General features: G+C 43.6%; 1 protein-coding gene across 3 annotated transcripts in view; it reads right to left on the bottom strand.

Annotated features, from left to right (window-relative positions):
- Window positions 1–97: 97 nt before the first annotated feature.
- Window positions 98–15,370, bottom strand: part of LOC106603227 (guanine nucleotide-binding protein G(I)/G(S)/G(O) subunit gamma-2) — a 34,257-nt gene continuing 18,984 nt past the window's right edge. Inside the window, exons 1-3 of one of the 3 annotated variants that reach the window (XM_014196609.2) lie at window positions 3,248–3,581; window positions 1,273–1,402; window positions 98–900 (exon numbers count right to left, since the gene is read on the bottom strand). In XM_014196609.2, coding sequence (XP_014052084.1) covers window positions 772–900; window positions 1,273–1,359 — 216 coding nt within the window. In that variant the 5' untranslated portion in view covers window positions 1,360–1,402; window positions 3,248–3,581 and the 3' untranslated portion in view covers window positions 98–771. The other 2 variants (XM_014196604.2, XM_014196597.2) reach the window with 2 other exon arrangements.

Genomic DNA, 15,370 nt, shown 5'->3' on the forward strand with positions numbered 1-15,370 from the left:
GCAAAGCTGTCATCAAGGCAAAGGGTGGCTACTTTGAAGAATCTCAAATATAAAATATATTTTGATTTGTTTAACACTTTTTGGTTACTACATGATTCCATTTGTGTTATTTCATAGTTTTGATGTCTTCACTATTATTCTACAATGTAGAAAATATTTAAAATAAATAAAAACCCTTGAATGAGTAGGTGTGTCCAAACTTTTGACTAGTACTGTACAATAATACAAAGATATCTAAGTGATATAGCCAAACCAATGAACCTAAACCAATGAATCAAAATCAACATGAGATAAACAACAAAAATCAAAACATTCAGATAAACAGGTGGTAATATCTCGTGGTAAGCAGCTCAGTTAGCCAGCACACCTACCCTACCCAACCCACCACAAACCATTGAACATAACACTTGGATTTCAAGTTCCAAAAGAACCACACAATATTTTGTTGTTGTTTTATCCTTCATTTTAAAAAACCCAACACAACCTGAAGACTTGGTTGATTGGTTGTCCATCATGTTTTTTGGGTGGATAACCATACTTATCTTCTGTTGTAATCTGACTACACAGATGGATCCATCAAACATGCTGCACACCCCTTAACCGCTGTAAATGGTTACGTGTTACTCTGTGGTTTTTAATTGCACTCTTTAGGTGCCATTGTAGAGAAAGGGGCACTAGTACTTCACCAAGCCCTCCTGTTAGAAGATGTCTACCTATTGAACGTCCTCGTTCATGTCCCAAGATGAGCAGACCAAATAAACCACATCCTGTTTACAGGATGACACAGAAGAACTTCTTCTCCCTAAAAGGGTTTTCGGATGCGGGCACTGGCGACAGGAGGGGGTCCTCTTTGGCATGGGCTTCGCAGTATGACATTAAGTCTGCTGCTGCTTTGGACACCTGTAATGAAAGAGAGCAGGAAGCACGCACACACACACACACACACACACACACACACACACACACACACACACACACACACACACACACACACACACACACACACAGTTTGAGTTAGATTCCACACAATAGATTGGTCGGTACTTTTACATTAACTCACAGACTAAAGTGCTAATAAAATAGTAACTATAACCTATTGTTACCATACTATCACAATGTTACACTGTCTTCCATGCTGTAATGTAAAGGGAAACTGATGCCTCCTATATCGGTAAGGTTGCTATATCTTTTTGGGCAGGGATGCTACAGATTTCTCCTATATCTGTTACGTCGTTTATCCTCTTAGCCAGTGATGTAGGCCTAATTTCTCACCTTTATCCTGTCGATGTTGGCCTCCATCTTCAGCTGCTCTACCAGTTTCCTGGCCTGGGCGATGCATGCTGTGTTGTTGGACGCCATGATAGGGCTTCTGAGCTAGGCCTTGTGTAGTCTGTCTGTCTGTCTGTGGTGGGGAGAGAGAAGAGAGTTTTGGTTCTTAATGAATCCAAATACATACAAGCACTAGAGATAAAATCCTATTCAAGGGAGAAGATCTTAGTTGGCATGCTGACAATACAAAAGAGTATACTGAAGGAGAGATTCATCCACACACACACACACCACAGACACACACAGACATATTATTTATGGTGGCAGTTGCTAGGCAGCACATGACAGTGAGGGGGTGGGAGAAAAATATAGTGTGAAGAGAGAGAGAGACCGAAGGGACATTGCTTTGTCCATTGTTAGGTTTGCAGCCAGTACTAATGTTATTTGGTATGTACTTCAAAGAACTGCAATTATGTGCTGACCATAGGGATGGCGTGTGTGTCATAGGGTCATAAAACAGGTTTACCCTCCAGTCTGCTTGGTGGTGCATGTGAGAGAATTCAGTAACAGCCATCCCTGCTCATTGTGTTGGTCATATCATAAATCAATGTACTGTCTCTGGTGTATGGTGTGTGTAGGATACACAAGTTGTCCTCTCAGTCAGCATTGCTACACAATAAATTAGTACTACTCCCCTGCTGTAGTAGTTTCAGGAAGCAGTCTGATTCCCTCTATCAGGCTGTGTCCCAAATGGCACGCTATTACCTACATAGCGCACTACTTTTGACCAGAGCCCATAGGGCTTTGGTAAAGAGTAATGCGCTATATAGGGAATAGGGTGCCATTTGGGACGCAGCGTCAGTGTTTAGGCGTCCATGCAGGTTTTGGAGCTGAACTTATGAAACATGAACAGGCTGCATTATTGCCACCATTGAACATCAATAGGAATCTGATGACAAAGACACAGTTTGATCATCTCTATTTACAATATTCACAGTGATGATCATCCGACTCATCAGTTGACACAGTGCTGATCCCCTGACAGTGACCTTATTACACCAAAGGTTACATCCAGGATACTTTGAAGGTCATATTCAAAAAGTGCCCCAATTACATGTTGCTGTGTGTGTATGGTGTGTGTGTGTGTCACTAACTGGCCTTCCCTAGTGCTTAATCCCATCAGGGTCTCCTACCACTCTGCCCCATGACGCAGCAGGGTAGGGCTCACCGTGGGATCAGATGAGTCAGTGTGTTGTTAAAGACTTATCTCAGATCTCTGCGTGGTGTTGGAACATCAATATTGATGTCCCACAGTGGCACACCACAGCGCCACACCTGTCCATCTCACTGTGGCACACCTGTCCATGTGGATGCCTTAGGGACAGCCCTGTAGGGGGGCCAGTTTCCACTGCTGACGCAGCATGGCCGCACCCTGTCCCTGATCTGCCTCAACCACAGGGTCCAGCCCAAACCAATTACCACAGACTGTAGTGTTTTTGCTGACATTGCTGTAGTATTTCCTTGTGTTTTTTTGCAGATAATACTGTAGTATTTACAAAAGAATGATCAAGTATAATAGAACATTCTATAGTAAGTACTACACATGATCGAGGGATACTAAAGTGTGTAGTATTGAATTCTACAGTATACTACAGTTTACTACAGAATTACATAGTAATACTGTAGCATTCTACAGTAAACTGTAGTATTTTTTTCATGTGGGTTGAAGGATATCGCCGCTGAGTGTAATTCTTCAGACCCTGTCGAGAAGTTGAGTACTAACCGGATAGTTTTTGCTTTTGAGTAGAAATTCCCATTTCTTCTTCTGTCTGTTAGTAGCCAGTGTCACTGCTAGCTATTGAGACTCGGTTAGCCGATGCTGCAAGGCTACGGCTAACTTGGCTAGCTTGCTGAGATGCCTCACTAGAATACCTTACCTACAACATAGAAGCATTGCTAGCTCCCTAGTCTCGTTCACCTGTTGTGTTAGCTAGACAAACCCTCTCTGCCTTCACGGTACCGCCGGTCACGGGAGCACTCTTTCGGAAGGCTAACTCGGTCACTCGGTTTCCTTCAGCCAGCACTGAGCTAGCCACGGCACACCTTCACCATGGCCCTTAAAAAAAGATTGCCGTTTGGAAACTGTAGTAAAAGTGCAGTAACTGCAATCGACTGGTATTTTGGATGTATTATTTTGGACGTATTTTGGATGCAGTAATTGCAGAATAACTGTAGTTAGACTGCACTTTAACTGCATTTATACTGCATTGTACTACAGTTAAACTGCACTCTGACTGCAATCTTTTTTCGTAAGGGGAAGCAGCTGCTAGAATACGCCCCACAAACCTCGCGGCTATTGCGTTATACGGTGCTCGATATTGCTAGCTGTTAGCCACAAGGCTCTTAACTTGCTAGCTTGGTACGCGGTTTACATTAATCAAATCAAATAAACAATCTAATAACATTTTATTTGTCACATGTGCGGAATACAACAGGTATTCCCCTTAACCAAAAATGCAGTTTTAAGAAACATAAGAGTAAATATTTATTAAATAAACTAAGGTAAAAAAAGTTACATCATAAAATAACAATAACGAGGCTATATACAGGGGGTACCGGTACCGAGTCAATGTGCGGGGGTACAGGTTAATTGTGGTGACTATGCATAGATAATAAACAGCAAGTAGCAGCAGCGTAAAAAAAAGGTGGGGTCAATGCAAGTAGTCCGGCTAGCCATTTGACTAGATGTTCAGCAGTCTTATGGCTTGGGGATAGAAAATGATAAGGAGCCTTTTGGACCAGAGTTGGCACTCCGGTACCACTTGCCATGCGGTAGCAGGGAGAACAGTCTATGACTAGGGTGTCTGGAGTCTTTGGACATTTTTAGGGCCTTCCTCTGACACTGCCTGGTATAGAGGTCCTGGATGACAATTTTCTGTTCTGCTAAGCATTCAAAATGTAACAAGTGCTTTTGGGTGTCAGGGAAAATGCATGGAGTAAAAAGTACATTATTTTCTTTAGGAATATAAATATAAATAGGAAAGTAATGTACAGATACTGTCACGTCCTGACCATGGTAAGCGTTATTTTCTATGGTAGAGTGGTCAGGGTGTGACATTTTTTTTTTTTAATGTTGTGTATTTCTATGTTTAGGTTCTAGTTTTCTATTTCAATGTTTTTTTTTGGGGGGGGGTGATCTCCAATTAGAGGCAGCTGGTCCTCGTTGTCTCTAATTGGAGATCATACTTAAGTAGTTTTTTTTTTTTTTCCCACCTGGGTTTGTGGGAGCTTGTTTTTGCATAGCTTAGTAGCCTGCAGAACGTGACGTTAGTTTTGCCGTTGTTTGTTTGGTTTGTATAGTGTTCTGAGTTAAAATAAAGTATTCATCATGAGCACTCGACACGCTGCACCTTGGTCTACTCCTTATGACGAACGGCACAGATACCCCCAAAAACTACTTAATTAGTAGTTTAAAGTATTTTTACTTAAGTACTTTACACCACGGGATTATTTATTCACTTATGTGGTTATAAGTATTGAGGCATGTCATGTGAAAGGGCTCCTGTGAAATCATTTTCAAAAGGATGTGGGTCTAGATTATTTATGGATTGATCATATATAAATATCAAAACATTATTTCTACAACTCCAAAGCAATTGCATGTGGCGCAGGAACCACTGACCACTTTTTCTATTATCAGGACACCTGCTGGTAACTCTTAACTGGTTAGGATACCTCATGAGGAGTTCTAAATATCTGTTGACTAGGTGGGACTCTTGTGACTAAAGAGGCTTCATGCATAGCTTTCATTTTTACCCATTTTTACCCATTTTGTGGATACTGCTCCAGGTCAGAAGAGGAAACTGAAACGTGCATCTATCTCGATAGCCCTTCTTGCCTCCAAGCCAACAGCGACAGCTGAGGCTCAGCTCTCAGTAAACGAGCCCAGTTAGGGCAAGGTCATGGATAGACTTGACTAGTGTCAGTGGAAGGCGAGCTAGGGGATGAAGAGGATGACAATGGAATTAATCTCATGGAGTTCCTCGAGATAGTCCACAACTCCTGCGCTGACGACCCCATTCTCCCGCCCTCTCAGGCCCACACACCTGATGGCCAGAGAGCAGTGGAGCTGCCCCTCCTCCAGTGGAGTTTGGGCTCCTTCATGTCTGCAAGTGGATTGCTGCGTGACTCAACATCAAGTGGCCGTCTTCTGTAGGGGATCAGGTCTTTAAGTGACCTGAACGATGGGAAGCGACTCCAGTCCCATACAGCCCGATAAAGAAACTGCTTCCCATAGTACCAGCTTGCATCAGGGAAAATAAGAGCTTGTGGAATAAACCGCTCACTCGCAGGATTCTTGCTAAGCGTACCCCGGAGCTGGACATGCACAATATAAAGGAATCTGGGTTTGGCAACACTCCCATGGTGGAGCTGTCACTGGCTTGACACCTCAGCCCCTTTCGTTGTGTTACTAACAACACCAGCGCTTCACTCCCTAGCGGAGCACTTTACTGCCTCCGTTTTTCAGAAAACGTACATAACCCTCAACATGACCTCTTTATTGTTGGCTTATTACTGAGTTACTGGAGGAGGTGGGGAAGCAACTGATCTAGGAGACCCTAGACCCAGATGCTTTGGAAGAGATCTGTACGATTACAGACCTGAGCCTCCGTTCCTCCTGTAGTGCCATCCAAGGCTGTGGTTGTACCATGAGCCGAGCGGTGGTGGGAGAAAGGGCACTTTAACTGAGGTTATCCAACTTAACAGACAAAGAGAAAATTGACCTCCTGGATGCCCCAGTTGTTTGGACCCACTGTCGCTTCTATGTGGCAGAAGTGTGATGTGCAAAAAGGATGTTGAAGCCTTCGATTTCTGCTTGCCCCGCAGACTCGGGCACCGTGGCAGCCCATTGGCTTCTGCAGCTCGCCCCAGCCTCACAGCTGGGAGGGGGCAACAAGCTGGCCTTGGGGGACTGAGGTCCCTGGCGACGCAGCAGTCTGCCAAGACTCAGGCCACTGAACCAGGCCAAACCTATAGGGAAGCAGTCTTACGCTGCAGCCACAGCAAGGATCTGCCCCTCTATCCCTCCTACGGGATGTATGAAGTGCAGCTCTCTGCTCTCTCTCTCTCTTCGGGATTCTGAGGGGCGTTTTCTTTTCTCCACTTGGCGAAGACGACTTAGCTCTGTTATGGAGAACATTCTCCATTGAGCTAGAAATCAGTCAGTATAGTTATTCCTTACTTTAGTTTCTGGGTCTCAGGGAAAAGACGGGGGGACCGCATCCTCACAGGCGTCAGAGCCCCAGACAGCTATCTGGTACTCCCGAGCCCACAAAAGCTTTGGCTTTTCCTCGTCATGTTTTTACAGTGATTGGTTCAAGCAACTGGGCCGCTGCCTGCTCTACCTCCCCATCGCGCAGGTGGCTGAGTAACTATCTTTGCTCATGACAACCCTCCTCCATGGAACAGGGCCAAGATATACCAGTTATATAACTGTCCTTCAGATATATTGCCTGACGTCTTACATCATGGCGCTGGTTGCTCTGTCCCGAGAAAGCCTGCTTCCCGTATCTTTCCAGATTGACTTACTGCAGCCTGGTAGAAGCGACGATCCAATAGCGGAGACCCCATCCCATAAGGTGACCACATGCTTTCCTTGCTCCTCTTCGAGCCCTCGATGACCAGTGATTTCCCCGTCAGCAGTTACAACCCTGCTTACGACCAGTCCTGGCAGCTATTGTCATGCAGGGTTTATATCCTAGAGAGAAAAAGCAATTCTCCATCCTCACCCAGATTCTTTAGCCTTCGGGGCATTGGCGGTAAAAAAAAAATTAAAGACAGGCCTGCGACTCTTGGAAAAGAGTGCCAGCTACTTATGCACACTCTGGTTTTACAGTTGGTGCATTTTTGTCGTGGAGATGTTGTGTGACTATACAGATTGTTCCTCCCTACACTCAGTTTTCCACGGTCCTGTGCCCTTTTGGACGGAGAGAAGGTTAATCTTGTTAAGGTCCTTTTGCCACTTTCTCGGCCTGCCAAGGCCCCGACAGTGATACAGATTATCCATAACTGTGGTGCAGTCTCTAAGTGGGGCATGTCGCTTACGCCCAGTCTCTAAGCTTTAGCTCATCCTGGGGTGTGACTATTGTGCTTACAATCTTTTCACAGCAGCTATTAGCCACTGAAAAGCTTGGAAATGTCATATTCCTCCTTCTTTTGCTTTACTACTGCCATAAGCATATGGGTGGACTGTGTTCTACCAGCCACTGTTCGCACAGTCTGCCCAGGGGTTTTTCAGGTTAATGTACCTAACCCCATCTTTGGCTCGGGACGACTTTTATCCATTGTCACACCTTGGAGCCTATGGCTTTTCGCCTGTCGCCTAATCGTTGTCCAGTACGTGCGGTTCACATCTACTTAAATTGTAAGAGAGCTAGGGCAGCGTGTCATGCTCTTTGCTCATTGGGCAACCACCCTCAGAAGAGCCTTTTCGACTGTATCCTACCTGATCCTGGGGACCATTATATTGATTAATAATAGCAAGGAAAGAGCCGTCTCCTACAGAGGAGTTGACCTCTTGGGCAGTGTTTTTGGGACATGTCTCATTATACTGAGATTTATTAGGCTTTCCCTCACTTTGTTATATGGTTTTTCCCAATGGGCTTTCTGCACCTTCTTGGTGTATACTCCCTTAGTTTCAGGACCTCTGAGGGTTGCTGATGTTGGGACTTCCCTGGCTTCAGAGAGCATGTTTCTTGTGATATGGGAGTTGGCCATATCCCCACATGGGATACATCAAAACGATTATTTGAAAGAGAACTCTCTGATATTATGAGTGAGATGTATCACTGAATTCACCTGTTCGCAAGAGTGTGAGGAAGAGAAGCATGCTTGAGAATAACCAGATGGCAGAAGAGTGACTCATTTTATTAAGCTAACATAGCAGGCGTAAAAAGACTCCTAAGCGGAGCACAAACATCTGCTTTTCAGGGGTAACGGTAGGTTGAAAATACTGTATCCATCCACTTTCTTTTATGGAAGTGAGGGTCTCACCTCATTCACCACTCTACCTGTCTGTCTCCAACAGACACATTTGATTAGTACTTGACACATCTCACTCATGTGAGGGAAGTAACCTTAGGGTTATCTGTGCCTTTTAAAGGGTGGCTGAACTTCCTGATTTGGCTTCGTTTTGGAATGTGGAGCTATTGGAATTAGAAAATATGATCCCATGTACATTGTGTAATTTACTGATGGTCCCTAACTAGCCCCATAGGGATATCTAAAGACAACCCAAATGTACCATAGGCCTTATGATCGGGTCCTGTACAGCTGCACTCTGAATTGATGATTACTTGTGTGCTGCCAGCAGTGGGTAGGTGGGCATGATTGAAACAACCCCAATCTTCAGTCACGACCACACGTCTCACAAAACTCCGTTTTGAATAGGACTGACTTTATGACCAAAGTTATGAATTGTACACTTTGTAGTCAATTTTGACAGTAGAGAAAATGTTTCTGACTCATACCGATGCCGCATAGGCTGTTTGAAAAGTCTTTTTTTTAGGGGAAGTTGATCATTAAAGATCATTGTCCTAAATCTGAGACAAACTGCAGAGCAGGGATTCACTTTTAATAATTCAGATATCCCTCAATTATTTTAGCTACATATACAGTTGAAGTCGGAGTTTTACATACACCTTAGCCAAATACATTTAAGCTCAGTTTTTCATAATTCCTGGCATTTAATCCTAGTAAAAGTTTCCTGTCTTAGGTCAGTTAGGATCACCACTTATTTTAAGAATGTGAAATGTCAGAATAATAGTAGAGAGAATGATTAATTTCAGCTTTTATTTCTTTCATCACATTCCCAGTGGGTCAGAAGTTTACATACACTCAATTAGTATTTGGTAGCATTGCCTTTAAATTGTTTAACTTGGGTCCAACGTTTCGGATAGCCTTCCACAAGCTTCCCACAATAAGTTGGGTGAATTTTGGCCCATTCCTCCTCACAGAGCTGGTGTAACTGAGTCAGGTTTGTAGGCCTCCTTGCTTGCACACGCGTTTTCAGTTCTGCTCACAAATGTTCTATAGGATTGAGGTCAGGGCTTTGTGATGGCCACTCCAATACCTTGACTTTGTTGTCCTTAAGCCATTTTGCCACAACTTTGGAAGTATGCTTGAGGTCATTGTCCATTTGGAAGACCCATTTGCGACCAAGCTTTAACTTCCTGACTGATGTCTTGAGATGTTCCTTCAATATATCCACATAATTTTCCATCCTCATGATGCCATCTATTTTGTGAAGTGCACCAGTCCCTCCTGCAGCAAAGCACCCCCACAACATGATGCTGCCACCCCCGTGCTTCACGTTTGGGATGGTGTTCTTCGGCTTGCAAGCCTCCCCCTTTTTCCTCCAAACATAACGGTGGTCATTATGGCCAAACAGTTCTATTTTTGTTTCATCAGACCAGAGGACATTTCTCCAAAAAGTGGCTTCTTCCTTGCTGAGCGGCCTTTCAGGTTATGTCGATATAGGACTCGTTTCACTGTGGATATAGATACTTTTGTACCTGTTTCCTCCAGCATCTTCACAAGGTCCTTTGCTGTTCTTCTGGGATTGATTTGCACTTTTCACACCAAAGTGCGTTCATCTCTAGGAGACAGAATGCGTCTCCTTCCTGAGCGGAATGATAGCTGCGTGGTGTTTATACTTGTGTACTATTGTTTGTACAGATGAATGATGTACCTTCAGGCGTGTGGAAATTGCTCCCAAGGATGACCCAGACTTGTGGAAGTCTACAAATGTTTTTCTGAGGTCTTGGCTGATTTATTTAGATTTTCCCATGATGTCAAGCAAAGAGGCACTGAGTTTGAAGGTAGGCCTTGAAAGACATCCACAGGTACACCTCCAATTGACTCAAATTATGTCAATTAGCCTATCAGAAGCTTCTAATGCCATGACATCATTTTCTGGAATTTCCCAAGCTGTTTAAAGGCACAGTGTATGTACACTTCTGACTCACTGGAATTGTGATCCAGTGAATTATCAGTGAAATAATCTGTCTGTAAACAATTTTTGGAAAAATGATTTGTGTCATGCACAAAGTAGATGTCCTAACCGACTTGCCAACACAATAGTTTGTTAACAAGAAATTTGTGGAGTGGTTGAAAAACAAGTTTTAATGACTCCAACCTAAGTGTATGTAAACTTCCGACTTCAACTGTACCTACACAAGTAAGAATAGAGGTTATCAATATTTTTTTGAGTACTTGAAAGTATTCACAATTACTGCCACATCAAGGGAAATACTGGATGTACTGGATGTAAAGTAGTCTATAGTTTAAGCAGGGGCTGTAACATTCTTTTTTTTATTGTATTTGTAACAGAGTCCATGTACCCCAAATGGCACCACACAAGGTTCTGGTCAAAAATAGTGCACTATAAAGGGAATAAGGTGCCATTTGGGAGGCAACCCATGCACTGAAGTATGTCTGTGACAGGGACAGGGACCGGACTTCAGTATGTCTGCTGAGTAAGCTTCTGCCACAGCATGCGGAGGTGGTGCTGTGCGGGTCAGCTGGTCAGCTACCTCCCTATCATGCTTTATTCAGTCTGGTTCTACCACCGAGCACAGTGTACCTGAGGTAACATATACAAATATATGTAATTTAGCAGATGCTTTTATCCAAGGTGAATTACAGTTATGCATGCTGCATGCATTTAATGTATGGGTGGTCCCAGGTGACCATTTTCTAAGCCCCACCCCCCTTGGTTATTGTTGCAATCTTGAACATTTTCTAGAGAAGCCCAATTCCCCATTCAACCACTGCCGAAATTCCCTCCCAATGATCTCAAACTGTTTTTCCAATACACAATGAAATTAAACACAGACTACCCCTTGCTAAATATGAAACTCATGGGTATGTTGCAAGAGCATAGGCATTGGAGGAGCCAGGCCCACCCAATCAGATTGAGCAAAAAAAAAATTTTTTTACTATTAAATGTTTTTCTATGCTCTTTACTTGTCAGTGTTCCAAACGGGACATTATTTATATTTTTACCTAAACATGGAAATATCATCAGAAATATCACAGGACAGATGAACTGGAATGACATCCATTCTCACGGGATGGGTTGCCAAAAATAACTAACTGGAAGCCACAACCCCAATAATCCATGAATATGACTGTATTGAGGCATATGTCACTGTGCTTCTATGGCTAAATGCACCATGGCACTGCCTATTTCATTTGTTCATTTAGCTTACAAGACAGCTCATAATCCAATGCCTTTATCACAGTCAACAAACCTATATTTTAGCTTTCATTTGCATTAAAAATGCTACCTTTTCTCTCAGCCTCATGGCAAAACGTGTAGAATAGCAAGAGATTAGCTATGAAAATGTACATTTTCCTCTCTGCCCCATGACAAAATGTGTAGAATTGCAGGAAATTAGCTTTAAAACAGCAACATTTTCTCTTAGCCTCATGGCAAAATGTGTAGAATAGCATGAGATAAGCTATAAAGCTGCAAATGTTTCTATTTGCCCCATAGCAAAATGTGTAAAATTGCAGGAAGTTAGATGCCCTCACTGGCTTTCATGTGTTTGAAACAGAGCTTGTCCGAGGTGTCGGACTCGACAACAGTTGCTATCCATTGGAGCGCTGCGATTGGTTTCTCAAAATTATGGGTGGGGCTGAGCGAAGGGTCAATGGCGAAGGTGCATAAAGATGTCAGAATTGACCCTTCACTAAGCCCGCCCAAGAATTTTGGGCAACCAATTGCAGCACTCCAATGCATATCAACTATTGTTGAGTCCGGCACCTCTGACAAGCTAACTTTTAAATCGCATGAATGTATGTGTTTCAATTTCATTGTGTATTAAAAAACATCGTTTGAGATCATTGTGAGGGGATTTCGCCAGTGGTTGAATGGAGAATTGGGCTTCCGGGGAAAATGTTGTCTGAGGTTGCAACAGTAACCACAGGGGGCGGGGTTTAGCGAAGGGTAAATTGGAAATCAAATATGACATCATGATTTTGCCTCTATCCATGGAGTTTTTAAAGTACATTTACATTTAAGTCATTTAGCAGACGCTCTTATCCAGAGCGACTTACAAATTGGTGCATTTACCTTATGATATCCAGTGGAACAACCACTTTACAATAGTGCATCTAAATCTTTTAAGGGGGGGGGTTAGAAGGATTACTTTATCCTATCCTAGGTATTCCTTAAAGAGGTGGGGTTTCAGGTGTCTCCGGAAGGTGGTGATTGACTCCGCTGTCCTGGCGTCGTGAGGGAGCTTGTTCCACCATTGGGGTGCCAGAGCAGCGAACAGTTTTGACTGGGCTGAGCGGGAAACTGTGCTTCCTCAGAGGTAGGGGGGCCAGCAGGCCAGAGGTGGATGAACGCAGTGCCCTTGTTTGGGTGTAAGTACGACATGTTCAATGCGCCAATAAACAGCACTATCTACTTTTTTGTTTTTTCAAATTGCCTGCGTCTTGTAGCTAGAATTGGGATTAGGATTGGGATTATGTATAATGTGCGAATGATGATACAAAAAAGAGTAACAGAGAACAATGTACAATACGGCGAACTTTGTAAACAAGGCATTTGTGGTAAGTACATGGAGGCCACCATCTTTATGCACTTCCGCTACTGAACCCACTATCCTGACATTGCAAGAGCATTGCTCTACCAACTGAGCTACCCGAGTTCTCTTCACATTTTAGGAGACTCAATCCTTATCTTTCGACACACCGCCTCACATTAAAACCTGGGTGGGCAGGTGGTTATTGCCGCTGCCTACAGCAAACTATACCAGGCAACAACGACATGTGTTCAAATCTGGCCCTACTGTCTATGTGACGCATAGACAGTAGAGCAATAAAAAAAAAAATGCATTGGAGAAAGTGAGGCAAAGGAACAGATATTATAAAGAGGATTTATAGTAAACAGGCTAAGTTGTATCAATAGCATAATGTATACTATAGTGTTTCACTGCCTGTAAGGCTCTCAGGACATGGAGTGACGTCCGAAATGGCAGCCTGTTCCCTATTGTGTGTGTGTGAGGAGTGTGAGAACAACCAGAGCAACCATGGCTGCGTCTGACCAGAGCCCGGTCAAAAGTAATGCATTACATAGAAAATAAGGTGACATTTCAGATGCAGCCGTGGTTGCTCTGGTTGTTCTCATACTCCTGACACACACACACACACACACACACACACACACACACACACACACACACACACACACACACACACAGCAGGACAGTGTGAGAGGAAGGAGACTCAGAATGGCGATGGGAACCCACTCATAGAGTAGACTAGAGCGTGCCAAGCTATGATACAGTACACCTCAGTGGTGCCAACAGAAGGAGGGCGGGGCAACAACCACTGCAGCAGGGGTCACATTGATTGATTGGATGGGCCGTTCTACCGTGAAACTGTGTCCCTTGAATAGTGTGATGGAAATTTTAATGTTTGTGTTTTTCTTATAACTCATTTCTGTGTTCTATTCATGTGCTGTTCTATAAACCAATTTCTGTGTTCATGCAAGTGGCTGACTGAATGAATCTTCACTATCAGTAGCTGCAATTTGGCAGTACGCCCAGACCTTGTTTTGAGAAACGAAAAAGATATCTCAGTTTCAAGGTCTCAGCTTAGAGAGAAGAAGCCTCGTGAGGTATTGGTCTGTCACATGTTATGAACCAGTATTGGTCGGTTACATGAATGAAACAAAATGGTAATGATGAATTAATTATGCAAATATAACTTGTCTGTGTATAGCCGTATATAAGATAACTGCTGGGACTGCCCAGGGAAAGCTTCTGATTAACACGTGTACTATGGTGCATTGAGTTGGATGGAACCTCATTTAAGATTGACTTTGTGTGTCCCTGTGTGAGAATTTCCATGACAATAGTAAATGCTACAATACTAGAACAAGCGAATATATGAATTGAATACTACAATGGGATATTGAATACGGAATACTAGAATACTTAAAGCGGCAATCAGCAGTTGAAACCATGACAAAGCGTTCACCCCGCAACTGTCTCTGTAGAAAGCTGAGGGATGGGGCTGTAGAGATGTAACCACTGTCAAATTCATAGACAGATCTATGGATTTAAGGAGTGACCATCCATGACATCATGTTTTGAGGCTATACAGTATTTGTTTGCGTTTACTTTGTTTACAAACATTGGAGTAAAACAAACTTATGGGTGCTGATGGGGTACGACAGTTGATCTAAGATCATGAGGCATTTCTAAGTTATATTCTTCAAGAATCAATGGGTCCATATCATTCATTTTTAAGTCCAAAATGGATGTACTATAGAGCAACTGCTGATTGCCTCCTTTAAACTGCTCCTATTTCATGATTTTAAGAACGGTAACCGATCTCACTATTTATCTTACGTGTATATTTTTTGGATGGTTGTCACTGTTTTTAATTAATGTTGTTTTATTACATGGGCTTGCTCCTACCTATCTTTCCGATTTGGTCCTGCCGTACATACCTACACGTACGCTACGGTCACAAGACGCAGGCTTCCTAATTGTCCCTAGAATTTCTAAGCAAACGGCTGGAGGTAGGGCTTTCTCCTATAGAGCTCCATTTTTATGGAATGGTCTGCCTACCAATGTGAGAGACGTAGACTCAGTCTCAACCTTTAAGTCTTTACTGAAGACTTATCTCTTCAGTAGGTCCTATGATTAAGTTTAGTCTGGCCCAGGAGTGTGAAGGTGAACGGAAAGGCTGGAGCAACGAACCGCCCTTGCTGTCTCTGCCTTGCCGGTTCCCCTCTTTCCACTGGGATTCTCTGCCTCTAACCCTTTTACAGGGGCTGAGTCACTGGCCTACTGGTGTTCTTCCATGCCGTCCATGGGAGGGGTGCGTCACTTGAGTGGGTTGAGTCACTGACGTGGTCTTCCTGTCTGGGTTGGCGCCCCCCTTGGGTTGTGCCATGGCGGAGATCGTTGTGGGCTATACTCGGCCTTGTCTTAGGACGGTAAGTTGGTGGTTGGAGACATCCCTCTAGTGGTGTGGGGGCTGTGCTTTGGCAAAGTGGGTGGGGTTATATCCTGCCTGT

The sequence above is a fragment of the Salmo salar genome, chromosome ssa01 (genome assembly GCF_905237065.1).
Source record: "Salmo salar chromosome ssa01, Ssal_v3.1, whole genome shotgun sequence".
Lineage (NCBI taxonomy): Eukaryota > Metazoa > Chordata > Actinopteri > Salmoniformes > Salmonidae > Salmo > Salmo salar.